This window comes from Nelumbo nucifera, chromosome 5 (genome assembly GCF_055504915.1).
Source record: "Nelumbo nucifera cultivar China Antique chromosome 5, China Antique-T2T, whole genome shotgun sequence".
Taxonomy (NCBI): Eukaryota; Viridiplantae; Streptophyta; class Magnoliopsida; order Proteales; family Nelumbonaceae; genus Nelumbo; species Nelumbo nucifera.
The window spans coordinates 84319378-84334986 of NC_142653.1; the positions used below are offsets into that span (position 1 = coordinate 84319378).

Sequence of the window (15609 nt, forward strand, 5' to 3'; positions counted from 1 at the left end):
GGATAATAGCATATAAGGGCAACTTTTGGGCGCTAGTATTAATAAAAATAATATATTTAAAAGAATTTCAAAATTAGTTTGACTTTTTAAAAATAATATCAATTAAGGGTAATACTCTTCATCTTCTTTTTCTTGCAATATGTTCAATAGTATCGCCGCCTACCGCTAGTCGCCCGCCGCCTCGGCAACGCCTCCGACTATCTCAGCCCACTTCCACCTCTGCCTCGGCAGCGCCTCCGGCTATCTCCGCCCACCTCCGCCTCTGCCTCCGGCAACATTGCCGGAGGTGAGCGGAGGCAGAGGCAGCGGTGGCAGCGCTGGTGGTCATTCCTCTGCCCAACGCCACCACCTCCGCCTCTGGTAACGTTGCCGGAGACAGAGGTGGCAGTGGGCAACGAAAGTGGCGGCGTTGGGCAGAGGAATGACCACCAGTGCCGCTGCCGCCGCCTCTGCCTCCGCCCACCTCTGGCAACATTGTCGGAGGTGGGTAGAGATAGCCGGAGTGGCGACGAGTAGTGGCGGTGGCGAGCAGTGGCGACGGCCGGCGGCGAGCAGTGGCGACCAACGATGAGCAGTGGTGACTGGTGGCCGGCATTGGCGCTATTGAACAAATCACAAGAAGAAGAAGATGAACAATGATTTTACCCTTAGTTGATATTATTTTCAAAAAGTTAACCTAATTTTAATTTTTTTTAAATATATTACTTTTATTGATATTAGGGCCCAAAAATTGCCCTCATATGCTAATACCTTTTTTTTTCACTCTTAAATATTAATAATTCATCATAATCTATGGCGTAATTACAAGCAATACATATGATACATGTTGAATTGGGAGTAACTACTAAATGAATTGCGCGCGGTTTATAAAGAGATAGAGATAGAAGCAGTTGATCGGTGGGCAACAGAACAATTATATTGCAATTACCAAACCAGTAGGTAATTGCATTGAGAATAGATTAGCAGCTTAATTAAACAAAACCAGTAGGCAGTAGCAACCCCCAGCAGAGACGGGATTTGCTCTTCACAAATGGGCGCCTCATATGCACATCCACCGTGAATAATAATTGATAAATATGAAAGATGTTCTAAATGCATGTGAGGCGCCAGGTGTGAGGAGAAGATCCGTCTCTCCATAACTACTGGATCGACAGTCCGTTATATATATATATATGATCTCCAATGAAATTCAAGCTTCCAATCTCTAATCCATATTCGTCCATCCGCAGTTATCTATTAGTTTCGTCGCTTTCCCTTCTGTTTTGCCAGTAAAATAAGAGTTGCCGTAACCCATAAATAGGTTGATCGAACCATATGTACATTTTAGTACCAAAAAGAAAGAACCATATGTACATTGTAGAGAGCGTCAGACTCTAACAAACAGTCAAACACCAAAAGATAAGTGGACTGCAATGATGTAATCCACCTCAAATCTGAAATTGTAGTGCCTTCCTATTCTACTAGTAGCCCCCTATAAAATGCATACTGTTTATGAACTTACAAGATAGGATTCAGTCTCATCCCTAGAAATCTTAACTCCACCCTAAGGATAGATTTAATTATAAAAAATCAAACACAATAAATCCGTGGATTGACACTCTATCCGTGGGTGGGATGGGAGAACGGGAGATCAACTAACCAGGTTGGACAATAGAATACACAATTCCCTTGATCCAGAGACCCCATTGGGCAAGGGTGTGAACTACCCCTCTTACGGGTCCTACTAACAAAGCTATAGGAAATAGAGCTAAAGCCACAGGTAATAGCCAATTGTAGTTAGAGGTGTAAATTGGTTCGTGCTAGACTAGCATGACAAAGCCCACTTGTGGTTCACTTAAAGAGCAGGCCATGTTGTGTCAGCCTATGGACCAAGTCAGGCCGTGCTTTTGGGGATGCAAATGGATTGGATCGGATTTGAATAAGGGTATATATGAATCCAATTTGACACAGTTCATGCCGATCCGATCCAAAGATCTTATTGGATCTGATAGGCCTCAACTTGAATTTGAATCCTCTCGGTAAGTAGGATCTTCGGATATGATCCAATCCGACTTGTTTTCTTTAAAAATTAATAAATTTTTAAAAGAAAAATAAAATATACCAATTCAAATAAAAAATAAAAAATACAAGTATTTTTTTAATTATTTTCATCATATATATACATATTTTTTTATAAAAAATAAATAATATAACAAATTTATTAAAATACATTATAAATAATATGTTTATAAATAAATAAGTAACATGTATATATATATATATATGTAGATCCGATCCAATTGCACCCCTACGTGCTTTCCTCCCCTAGGATAAGTTGGGGCCTTGGGGGTCGGCCTGGCACAACCCACAGCCCATGCCCATGTGGGCCTGTGCCGTGTTGTGCCGGGCCACATGCTTGGGCCAAGCGGGTTGCAAGATGTATTGGGCTGGGCTACAGGCAACGAGTCTTGGCCTAGGCCGAACCGGGCCAAAAAGGCCCAAAATAATTTTTTTACATTTTGTTTTTTTTTTTCCTAAGTAAAACTAAAATACTTAACTTTCCTTTGGAAACAAATTGAAAAATAAAAAAAAATACTTATCAAAATACATAATGCACAACAAATTGGAAAAAAGATAGGAATTTTATTTCATTTTAAATATAAAAAAATACATTATAATAATAAATAATTTAAATAAAATTGAAAAAAATACTCCATCTCCTTGACTTTAATCATCTACTTCATCAAGTATGGTAGTGTCATGCCCTCCTTTGTTTTGTAATTTATTCTTAACATCCAATAAATCTTTAAAGTATATATATTTTTCTTGTTTCTCATAGAACAGCAAATGTCTACCCAAGTGCCTATTACCACCCTTGCTACTACAGCTAAAGTAAATCCTACAGTTTTGGCAAATGGATATTTTTTCCTTTCCCTCAACCTCCTCTATTTTAAATACATTCTAGATCGGGCTAGTGAATTTACTGTTGGGGAATTGATTTCGAGAGGAGGAGCCGACCATTTTCTTTAATTCAAAAAAGAAAAGAAAATTTAATTTAATTGCACTTTTTTGGATGACCGGATTACCGGTTCAGAATCTCAACTTGATTTCAACGATTGAAACCTTAAAGTCTCCTAAATTGTTAAGTGTATGACAATATAAATATGATATTGTATGAGAGAGTATGAGAATTGAGAAGAGAATTGCTAAACCTTAAACCTCAGGATACATAAACAACAGTGGTACATCAGATTCTTTCACATTTCTCTCTTTCCTTCTCTCTCTCTTCCCCGGTTTCTCTTCTTCCCAATCCCCTTTATCTTCTCCTTCATTAACGCCTAAACTGCTTTCAATAACAGCAGCCCAATTCCAGGAGCGTGAGCAAGAAGCTTCTTCACAAAAGTTCTATCCTCAAAACATTCATCCTTAGAACCACAAAATCCCCAGTTGTCACAGTGTCTTTAAACCACACAAGAAAATCAAATCCACCATCTGACAACAGGGTCAAATCTCTAACACCACTAGCAGTGACCTTATTCTCAGCCAAGCCTGAGTGGTAAACAAAAGTAATACTAGGTTTCTTCACATAGGAAGAGGGGACAGATGTATCATTAAAGGCTCGAGACTGTGCGGGATAGAGGGAGGGGAAAAGAAAGAGAAAGGAAAAACAATAGGTTAAATAGGTTTTAAGAGAAAAAAGAGCAAAAAAAGAAAATAAAAAATGTTTAGTGGGGTATTTTGGTAATTTAACGCATTCCGTCATCTGATTTAACGGGGGGTCTTTGACTCACGGTCATAGTACAAGGGGGTCTTTGTCACAGAAACCCCTTAAGCTGTGTTTGTCTACGGTATAAAACTAAGGTGGCATTCGGTAATGTATTCATCTCATGAATGGACCATTTTAGTCCACAGCAAGGGATGAATTCTCTATTTGGTTGGTTGTGGACTAGACCAGTCCACACTATATCGTAGACTGTTCCTATTCACAACCCAAAATCTTGGATACACATATATATCGTGAATGTGGTCGGGCCACAACATTTCCACACTCTATTTTGATACAATACATCTCTTCTACATACTTTTATTTCTTTTTAATTTTTATATTTTAAAATAATAATTTTTTAATATATTATTAATAAAATAATATTTTTTAATTTTAATTCTAGCAGAAGCCCGACAATGCTCCTTCTCCACTCTTTTTTATTTATTTAAATATTAATTTTTTAATGTTTTTACTAATAAAATAATATTTTTAAAATATTTAAAATATATATATTTTTTTATTTTTTAATGATTTTATTATTATTTTTATTAAAATTAATATTTATTGATTAATATTAATTTATCAATGACTTTTTCAATATATTTATCATATAAAATACAAAAATTAGACATTTATGATCAATAGATCATCTATAAAATGTATATGAGATACATTGAATAAAAAAGTGTGGTGTTGACTGATCCACACCGCACCTACAGAACGACACTGCGAGTGTGGACTGGGCCGGTCTACATAGTCTGTCTATAATTCAGAATAGTTGTAGATTGTGATGTGATATAAATTGGTCACTACCATAGAGTATGGTGTGGACCGATCTACGCCCACCAATATCTTGTTCACACTACAAAACACTTCCTAATTTTACATCGAGTACAACACATGTGGTGTTTTGAGAGTTGGGCCCATTTAACACTTTGCATGTTTGATTGATCGACATAAATTATACGTCACAGTTTTGCTGCCGTTTGGATAATATATCCCATCGATGTAAAACTCAATCATCATGCGAGGACAAGGAACAGTGCTAGCCGATGCAAGGGAATAAGAAGAGAGGTAGAAAAGGAAGTAGAGGAAGGGAGAGAGAACTTTTCCACTACCAGACTACCGTTCGCTCAATTGCAATTTGCATACATGTGCCTGTGGTTGCTCATATCTAACAAACAAGCCTACCTCCTATTGTAAGATCTGACGTCATACTCAAATGGGATCTGTTAGTCTGCCCTCTTTCATTATTATTATACCTGACAAACTTCGGCCTACCTCCCCTGAAGTTTTTGACAATCATAAAAACCTTTCCTCTAGTTTAATTTCAACAAATACCTCTCTTGAGCTTTTGAGAAATTTGATAAAATCTCCCTTTCATCACTTTCTTAGACTGAAAACGTTAGACTGATGCACTAATTTTTTCTAAATACCCATTCTATCATTTTATAAATTATTTTACATACAAAGTTACTAAAATAATCCTATTTTTTTGCTTGACAAAAATCTCCTTTTAACGATCATTTTCTAATTTTTTGTTGAATTAAAACATGGTTATTCAGTAATTTTGAATGTAAAATAATTTATAAAAGGATAGAATGGGTATTTGGAAGAAACTGATAAATCAATCTAACGTTTTTTTTTTTTTTTTGTATGAGAAGGTAACAGAAGGAAAGTTTTTATTGAGCTTCTCAAAAATTCAGAGAAGATATTTGTTAAAATGAAACTATAAGAGAAGTTTTTATGATTGTCAAAAACTTCAAGAGAGGTTTTTGTATTTTACCCTTTAATTAATAGGGGCAGCAACGCCTCTCCTGCTCCTCCCAGCTCTACACAACTACAGGCTACAGGGACAGGGGCTCGGCTAACTTCTCATCTCCTTCACTTGAAAATTGAAATCAATTAATCTTATTTGTTCTGCTTCTGCACCATCGATCGATGTGATTACTTTAGTTGTGTGAACATGAAAATATAAACTTTTTGGGCCTGTAATTTCAGATTTCTGAAGTGGAGTGCCATTGGTCACTCGGTATATATTCATGGGTCGTTGTTCCATTGGTACTGATGATGGTCCTACGTTCAAGGTTACCTTATCCATGGTCCTACCTAATCCTAATCCTGAATAAAAGGAAGGAGAGAAGAAACAATATAATTGATCCAATGGAACATATAATTACAAAATTAATTGAATGGAAAACAGAACATGAATTGTGAATGTTAGGTGGATCTTCAGACGAGAGACTTTGAGAGGAACGCGTGAATGAGCAGTCAGCAGTGGGCACATACATGGTGGATTGTATTTGTAGGTATCCCTGTACTCAGTAGTCTGTAGTAGATGATGGTGGACACATACATGGCACGACGAGTAGGAGGGGGTGTATTTGTCAATAGAACTCGTAAACAAATTGAGAGAGAGATGGTGCGATGGTGGTGTGGGTACAGTAAGAGATCCGTACTTGAATTTTTTTTTTCTTTTTGTGTGTGTGAGTTTTTGATTTGTCTGTTGGTAAGAGGTAGAGGGATCCTGGTGGTTTCGTTGCTCGTCGTTTATAAATCCATCCGGCCCGTGTAGGCGTGTAGGCGTGCAGCGGGGCCCAAATCCCAACTGCAGGAATGGGGGTACCCACTTCTCGGGCTGAAGCCTGAAAACATGGGCGCATCGCATCTCTGTCGTCACCCGGACCCGGACCCGGTTCCGGTTCCCAAATCCCAACCCAGATGGTCGTACCGTAAATGGTATATCCGAACATATCATCCATCCTCTTCCTCTGTGGTCTGTGGTCTGTTCTCTGCCCAATGCCCATGTAGGGATGGTAATTTCCCTTGTAAAATCTGGGCCCTGCCCCACCCCGTCCTGAATGGGGCAGGTTTTTTCTGAGTGGGTATAGATTTTGTATATAATTTTTTGAACCCGAAGGTAAAATATCTCTAAGTTTAATATTAATATTTAAAATATCTCTAAGTTTTCTTAAATTCTTAAAATCCTAGAATTCTGTAATTCTATTTTTGAGGTACCCCAAAGTATTATAATTCGATTCCTAAAATACCCTCAAATTTTTATTTTATATGTATAAATTATCCACAAGATAAATAATTTTTAAAAAATTACCTTAATACAGAAAAAAAATTGAGAATTATTCATCCCTAACAGAAAGTGGATCAGGGATATGGCAAAAACGAGACAAAATATCTTAACTTCGGGGCGGAGATGAGAGAGATGCCCCGCTCCATTGCCATTCCTATGCCCATCCTTCTTTCAATACGGTGGTACTTGCTACATCACTAGCAAGATGTAGCCATTCATGTTTGTATACAAAAGAAAGAAACCCATAATTTGTTAGTATTTCCACATTACCCATAATGCAATAATATTATCCCTTGATCATCATATAACTTTACTTGCAAAATAAAAGAACATTTTTATGTACATTTATCTAAATAAATATTTCTCAAAAAAAAAAAACATCTGACCAAATTATGGTTTTTAAAAATGAACCGGAAGGTTAAGGGATTGGTTTTTGGTTAAACGGTTTAACCGTTTAGGTCGAATGGTTCAACCCGTGATGTTATAAATAAATTAAAAATAAAAAATCTATTTATAAATAATAAAAATAACATAAAATTAAATAAAAAACAGAAAATAAAACTACAAAACACATAGTAAATATAAAAATAAAATACAGAAAAAACACAAAAAAAATTCAAAAATTACAGAAAAAATAGCTTGAAATAAACCCTTAAATCTCTATGTAAAACTCAGTGCTCACTAACCAAGGGAATGTAAAAACCATGATTTTGGGTTGTGAGAGATGTTTGGCTGAAGATTCTTCATTCGTGAAATGAAAGACCCCTTTAAGGAGGAGGAAATTGATTTATTAAGAACAAAGATTGCGCAGTAAGACAAGTAGCTTGAAGAGGAAACCAATTTGAGTAGGCTATGGCACTATGGAAGCTTCTATCATCGTCTTTTTTCTTAGCAAGGCACTTAAACTGGAACTCACCCAACTTGGTCTAGTGTTTTTCCAAAAGAAAAAAAAAAGAGACAAACTTGCTGCAAACTCGCGACTTTGGATTGTTAGAGATGTTTGTCCACTGCAAACTCGTAGGACAATTGCTGCAAATTTGCCGCCCGCCGTTGCAAATTCGCCTGTTGCAACTCTTACTACTAGAGCTTGGAACTCTAGAAGTGCTAAAAAATATGTTGGCCACCGTTGCAAACTCGCCATCACTGGTAGTCGTTAATCGTCATTGGTTGGTGTGTGTCGCCGTCAAACACCGGAGGTGCTGGCTGCCGCAGGTGGTCAGTTGGGCATGAGGGTTGAGAGGAGGGAAGGGTTAGAACGAAAATGGGGTTCTAACCCTAAAGGGCCTTGAACATTCGATTTTGATTTGGGGAACACCCGCAAGTCATTTTATTTTTTGTTTTGTTTTTTTTTTTTTATTTAAAACAGTGAAATTAAAAAAGGATAACCCGCAAACCGCTGCCTGGGTCGAATGGTTTAACGGTCTGACCGCCTGGGTCAGTGATTTTCTGACTTTTTCAACGTTTTTTTAGAAATTTCTGATTTCTAGTATAACCGGACCCGGGGAGGCTGACCGGTTATCTGATTTTTCCTGTCCGACTGTCCGGTCCGGTCAGATTTTGAAAACCATGGATCAGATAATTGCATACATCTACCTAGATAAATGACTTAACAAAAATATCGATATAGAGATGGGTAACCTAACAAACCAAATATCAACACATAAGTATAATGTGAATTGATCAAATAAGTTCTCCATTATTCACTTTTTGGATGCTAACCTCTTTTCTTATCCTGAAACGGACATTTCTACCCTATTGGCATCTTACTAATCAAATTTAAGCCGTTATTATGTGTCTGTGGGTCATGATGGAGGACTGCTACCCAGTTGTAAAATGTATGTAGAAAATATGGAGTTGGGTTAACTCAGACTCACCACTTGACCCCATCGATTCAATTTTTATATGGGACCAACTGACCACATAATCCTGAGGCAATCCACTCAGTCCTTCATGAAAAGCGAAAATGAAGTCTCTTTAATTCAGTGATTCGTCAAATAACCTTTGGGTTGTACTTTGTTTTGGAGGTTTCCATTCAACTAGTATTTCGTGTTTTACATCTCATTCCAGTTCTTTTTGCTTTTTTTTTTTTTTTTTTCTTTTTGGATCTGAAACTTTTATCCATTATTCTCAGATGCTCTACAAATAATTTTGTTCTCCAACCCTTTGTGCTGGGTACGAGGCTTCTGCAATTGTCTGTGTGTTTTTTGGTGGAACTTGCAATAGTTCTTATGGGCCTAATTTCCCTTGTATGATGTGTTTCAAGTTTCATCCACCATTTGGAATCACATATTGATGAATCTCCAGTTTCTAGCACATCCATATTTGTCTAGAACTTCTCATTCAATAGACTAATTCATATTTTTATCTTGTAGGTCCAGGCTGAAAAGAACTCAGGAGTGGTTGTGAAATGGGGCCGGGTTTTTATTAGCCGAAGTTGGGTTTCTGCCTGGCCCCTGAAAGCTAGGCCCATTATGATTGTATCTTAGGCTCAGTTTGGAAGAAGTACAAATACAAATAAGAACAGTGCAAAACCTTTGTATTTGTACTGTACATATTTGTATTTGTACTCTTTCTAAACTGAGCCTTACTATCTTTATTTACCGCTCTGGTTCCATTCAGTAACCGTGGGCAGCAAAATTCTCAAATCAAACCGATCTTTCAGTTTTGGTTTTTGATCGGTTCAGTTTTCAGTTAACTGCTGGTTCCGAACTGGTTCTTTGGTTTTTTAAAAATACCAAATCGATTGGTTTGATTAATCATTTTTTTTTTTTAAATTCGATTCGATTATTTCAGTTTTTACATGAATTGAAACTGTATAAAGTTAGCTCTATGGCTCTCACTCACTCATTCACTCCATTTTCCATTACAATAATTGACCATTTCAATTATTGTATCTAATAATATGTTGCTTACACGGAACACGGAACGACATTGATTTGAATTTTGAATTGGTGGATGCTTGAATAATTGAATCTGATGGTTTCTCTTTCTTTTTATCTCTTTACACGTGGCTCACATCAATCTATCTACAATCAAGAGGACTGCCACTGGGGCCCCAACACAAAAACAACTTGGCTCTGGTTGGAGTCTGGGCTTAGATTGAAGATGCCCTCATGACTATGAGCCATGAACAAGGGTTGAAGTTAGGCTGGGGGTAGACGCAGAGCGTCTCTGAGAAATGAAGTGAAATGTTTTAAGAGTTCATAATAGCATTTAATTATGTAGTCTAGGCTGAGTATGACACCGTCATGGTCCCCTGGACAAAGTAAGCCCAACTGGGGAACGGCCAGGAATTGATAGATACTTTTCAAGTCGGAACTCGGAAGTAAAACAGACTAAAGGCCCACTAACGCTGTCATAAACATCACTGAAACTGAAAAATGAAAAAAAGCATTGGCTTGCTCCTAAGTCCTTTCAAATTAGGAGGAATTGAACCGTGAACAGGTTGTTTACTAAAAAACGCGGACCCACCATTACTGAAAACTGATGGCAACGCCTTTTACCACTTTCTTTGGACTGGATAATTGACTTTACTTTCAGATTACGAGCCTTTTTCTTTATTATAATTTTTTTTTCCAGAGGATTTGGAATATCGTATGATTTGAATGCAGTTAAATCAGCCCAAACTTGGGCTGCCAGAGTAATCACTCCAAACAAGATTCTTTGCATTAATATTTAACATGTCTCCTTGTCTTCAACACCGATAAAAGGACAACCAATTGCTCAAAAACACTTCTCAATCAGCCTGGCTCTGGTTCTGTATGAGAACCCACTACTACACATGGGGGGAAATGAATTTAAGTAATAATAATAACAATAGTAGTAGTGGTCCATAAATAATTTCCTCCATGGCCCCTCTTATTACTTCAAAGCCTAGCCACTCCATATCATTAAATTCTCAACTCCAGCATATATCAGTTTCAGCAACTGGATATCAAAAACGTTCTTTTTTCAAGCCTGTCCGTGCATTTCCTTCTTGTTTTCAGAATCCCAACATAGTTTTGGTGGTCACAAATGAGCCCTAGATTATCTTTTTTTGCATTCGTTGTGACCTTTTCACCTTCTAAAGAATTGAGCCCGTCATCGGTAAAATTACAAAATATGGCTGCGCAAGAGAGAACATTCATCTGGAAACCACTCAAAGAAATTGCAGGATTACCAGCATACACCTGCACAGTGTGAAGGGGATCTATAGACAATTGACTTTTTAACTTTCATGAAAAGAAATTGCAGAATTCGGCGCATTTGAAATCGTTGTTTACCCCCCCCCCCCTCTCAAAAAATTGCTTCCGACAGTCCAATAGGATTTATCATATCAGTGAGTTTTACATGAAATGTCAAACCATTGCCAAGCTAAACAACAATTGATGCATAGCCCATACTGGTGCCAATAACGTGGTTACATACAATCAACTCTGATCTGAAAGAAGGCATTCTAAGCACCTAAGAAGTACTCTTTCTTTACATTAGCTCATAATTACATTAGCTCTATACAAAAAAGCTATGTTCAGTGTTGCAATAGCCATTTTCTTTCCTCAGAGTAATAATGAATCTAAACAGTGTTGCATGAACTTTATGGGCCTGATAATCACATCAACAAGACAACAACACAGCTGGTAAACTTGAATTGGGGTTAGCTTGCATTCTTATACAACATTGTGAGATTGATATTTCTTACCGCTTCCATACGTTTCTGCAAAAAAAAATGTGAAGCGGCAAGAACAGTTGTACACCCAGCATTCCTTCCAAAATGATTCCGTCTTAAGGCACAAGTAAAACTAGATTTTCCTCTTCCCACGTCTTCCAGTGTCCATATCCACCAGCCTCGATGATGATGCAGGCAATGGGGTTAATAGACCAACAGACTCTGGGATGTCAAGATTGGCACTTATTGATGGGCCAGAAATTACTCGTTTAATGTCAATTTCATGCAGTTGTCGAACTTCAAATCTTACTTTGTCAATCTGCAGTAAGTTTACAGAACAGAAAAGCATTAGTACCTATACCCTTCAGGATGAAGCTTATCATGATCAAATACTGAATAATTTAAGTGTCCATTTATTCAGCTAAAACTGATTGAACCTGATATCAAAGGGCAAAACTTCTTAAGAATGAATTAGCCACTGATCTTTAGGCCAAAAAAAACGTATTATAAAATTTTTTCAGAGCAAATTTGTTCCCTTGATGAATGAAAAGCTCTCATGTCCATCTATGGGGTAGTGAGAAATTATTTTTATTGTTGAAGGATACGCCAGTCAGTATCATCATGTACAGATTACACTTGCTATATTATTATCTTTGATAATTACGGCTCTTCCTCTCAGGCTCTCAGCTCTAGTGTAGGAATAGCATCAATATGCTCTCTATCAATGAAATGCATTTGATCTTTAAAAAATCTAGACCATTCCATCAATTACTGTATGCACAATGTCCCCAACCCATCAGTGTTGATTATACAAGCAAAGGGCCATCCTTAGATGAGCCATGGCCCAAAAAACTTGGGGAGTCAAGCTGGGGCTGAAAATGACCTTAGCTAGATCAGCTCCTTCATGTTTGAGCTGTAGTCTAGGGTTCATGGGCCAAGTTCAAGCCCAAAACTGACATTTTTTTTGCTAGATGAGCCTGAGTTGAGCTGGAGTGGGCCATACTCATTGAAACCTCAGCTCATTAAGGGTATATATAACCATATATTAGGATATGTACATACGCACGTGCATATACAGATGCAGATAAATCAAAGCAATAATTTAATTTGGCTAGTAAAAACAGTATATGACACTTAAATAATATTCTGCTTTAGATAGTTTCTACAGCAATGCCCCTTGGTCCTACTCATCTTGAAATTTGATCTCTTACAGATCTATTTGATTCATTACTATGGGGTGGTAGGGTAATAGGTCTGGTCCAGATTTAGTTTTGGTTTTAGATCTCTTCTTTCCCCTTCACCAAGCAAGTTCTGCTGAATGGTAACTGACCCAAGCATAAGTGGAGCTTTAAATAAGCTAGACATGAGCTTGGCACTGTAGGCTCCAGACAAGCCCAAGTATTGCCCTAGAAGCCATACACCCAAGCCAAGGAACTGCACCATTATATAACTTCATTGTATTTGAAAGAGAACCTCCCAGTCATACCTCTTTTTAGAAGTCACTCTTAATGTATTGCAAATATTGGTATTGGATCAATTTTCAAAGTCTTGAAAATTTAGCAAACAAACATTTCCCAGGTCCTGATAACCAATAAACTTGAGAACCTACCAATCCTACTATTTGTAAACACCAACAATTTGGAGGCACCTACATAAATAGCTTATTTAAAGCATAAGTGGAGCTTTAAATAAGCTAGACATGAGCTTGGCACTGTAGGCTCCAGACAAGCCTGAGCATTGCCCTAAAAGCCATAAGCCCAAGCCAAGATTATAGATTTAGCAGGAACTGCACCATATATAACTCCGTTGTATTTGAAAGAGGATCTCCCAGTCATACTTCTATTTAGAAGTCACTCTTAATGTACTGCAAATATTGGTGTTGGATCAATTTTCAAAGCCTTGAAAATTTAGCAAACAGACATTTCCCAGGTCCTGATAACCAATAAACTAGAGAACCTACCAATCCTACTATTTGTAAACAACAATTTGGAGGCACCTACATAAATAGCTATCTGAAAATGACTGCTGTTCTTGTGGACACATGCTGACACTGACACTGAACTGAATTTGCACATGAACTGCAAATTTGTAATACTTGATCATTAAGTGTAATCATTCAAGTATAATTTATCTTTATAGTTAAGTATTGTTTGCATTAATTTATGCTTCTAAAGTTAATTTGTTTTTCCAACAATTATTCCATTGGTTCTGGTGTAAGTCATAAAAGTTAAATCCAAATACCATACATCATGGATGGTTAATACTTATTTGCACATGTGCATTTGCACATGTGCATAGCATGTGCTCTTACACTAGTAAAACATTGTTGAAGATTAATTAGTTTTATGATGTTTTTCTGAGTAGATGTTTTATGTTAGTTGTTAGATAGGAGGTGGGGACCACAGTAGTTATGTGAGTCCAAATTTTATTATGTTTTTGAGTGTTATATATGCTGTTTTATGTTTTGCCGCCCTATAAGGGCATAGTTGTCTTTGTACTGTTCTATTATTTTAGTATAAATAATAAGTGAAGGGGGCGGCTAGATTATTGCTCTCTTTTCTTTTCAACTTCTCTTCTTCTCCTTCTCTCTTCAAGAAACTATTTTTCTTTCATATATATATATATATATATATTTTAATTCAGCAGATTTCTACTTGGTATCAGAGCATCGGCTAGGGTTTCTTGAAGCATTCTCATGCAGCCCTAGATCAGCCGACTGCATGAAGTAGTAAAGGGCTGATCGATCTGCTATAGATTGCCCAGTTCTTGGAGTTTTTAGTGGGATCTAGTCCTCAGGAAGGTGATCTACTGTTCGACATCAAAATCAGTAAGAACTGGAGTACGGGGAAGAGTCCTAGAAAAGTTGGACTCTTTGTTTTTGATCTGATCTTGGGCGCCCAGGTATTGTTAGTTTTCTTTTGATTTTCTAAAGAGGGTGGTTTGGTTTCTGGAATTTTCTGGGCCTCCCGGAGTGATCAATTCACTTTTCTCTCTGTTGGGAGGCGTGAGGAGGAGAGAGATTTCCCTCCAACTAGGGTTTTCTTCTTCAGAAAGGGTTGGTTTCTGTGTGTGTGATATTAAATTATTTTTTAAAGGTCTCCAATCTATCTTTTCTTACTGTTGAACTGTTTGAAGTAAGATGGAGAGTTGGAATACCGAGATGAAATCTACCGGTACTGTGAGACTAGGTGTTGGAGGTAGTAGTGATATTTTTGGGTCTGGGATCATTACTACAGTAAAACTTGATGGTACAAATTATTTAGAGTGGGCACAATCAGCTAAGATGGCTATTGGTGCCCGTGGAAAATTAGGATATCTCACTGGGGAGGAGAAGAAACCTGATACAGACTCTTCCCGATGGGTGCAGGAGAACATGGGCTAATACTGTGTAATTCTAATGTTACCTCATATTGCAAAAAATTTCCTATGGGCTAATACTGCTATGGAGATTTGGGATGGAGTGACTGAAACCTACTCTCAGAAGCAAAATGAAGCCAGAGTCTATCAGTTAAGAAATCAGGTGATAAGTATGAAACAGGGAGAAAAACCTCTTGCTGTGTATTTCTCCATGTTGAAAACCCTATGGCAGGAAATAGATCACTTAGAGACCGTGGTATGAGAAAGTGTAAATGATGCAACAACTTATCATAGATTGGTAGAGAGGAATAGGGTTTTTGAGTTCTTGGCAGAGTTGAACCCTAAATTTAACATTGCTAGGCAGCATATTTTTTCTAGGGAGGGTGTGACACTCTCTCAGGCCTATACCTTTGTCTCTGGAGAGGAGAGTAGGAGGAATGTAATGCTGAGACAGCCTGGGATTGACCAGTCGGCTATGGTTGGTTCAACAAAACCTAAGCCGAATGGAGACAGGAGGAGTAGTGAGACTAGAAGGGAAGATAAGGACTTGGTGTGTGATTATTGCAAGAAGCCTAAGCATACCACGAACACTTATTGGAAGCTTCATCCAAATCTTATGCCTGCTCAGATAAGAAACAAGAAGGAAAATGCAAATGTAGCCACTACAGGAGACTCTTCAGCCCCTCTCTCCCAAATTGATTGGGAATCCATTGCAGTAGTAGCAGTAAGAATAGAATTGGAGAGGTTTTGACAGCTTATGAGTAAGAAAGATTC

At 37.5% G+C, this 15609-nt stretch overlaps 1 protein-coding gene across 5 annotated transcripts in view; it reads right to left on the reverse strand.

Annotated features, from left to right (window-relative positions):
• Positions 1-11120: 11120 nt before the first annotated feature.
• The window catches only part of LOC104612959 (Tetratricopeptide repeat (TPR)-like superfamily protein), a 74181-nt gene continuing 69692 nt past the window's right edge, over positions 11121-15609 (reverse strand). For 3 of the 5 annotated variants that reach the window (XM_010280627.3, XM_088887463.1, XM_088887462.1), the window contains one exon: positions 11121-11797. In XM_010280627.3, the coding sequence (XP_010278929.1) occupies positions 11612-11797 (186 nt within the window). In that variant the 3' untranslated portion in view covers positions 11121-11611. The remainder of the gene's footprint in view (positions 11798-15609) is intronic. The other 2 variants (XR_016076157.1, XR_016076158.1) reach the window with 1 other exon arrangement.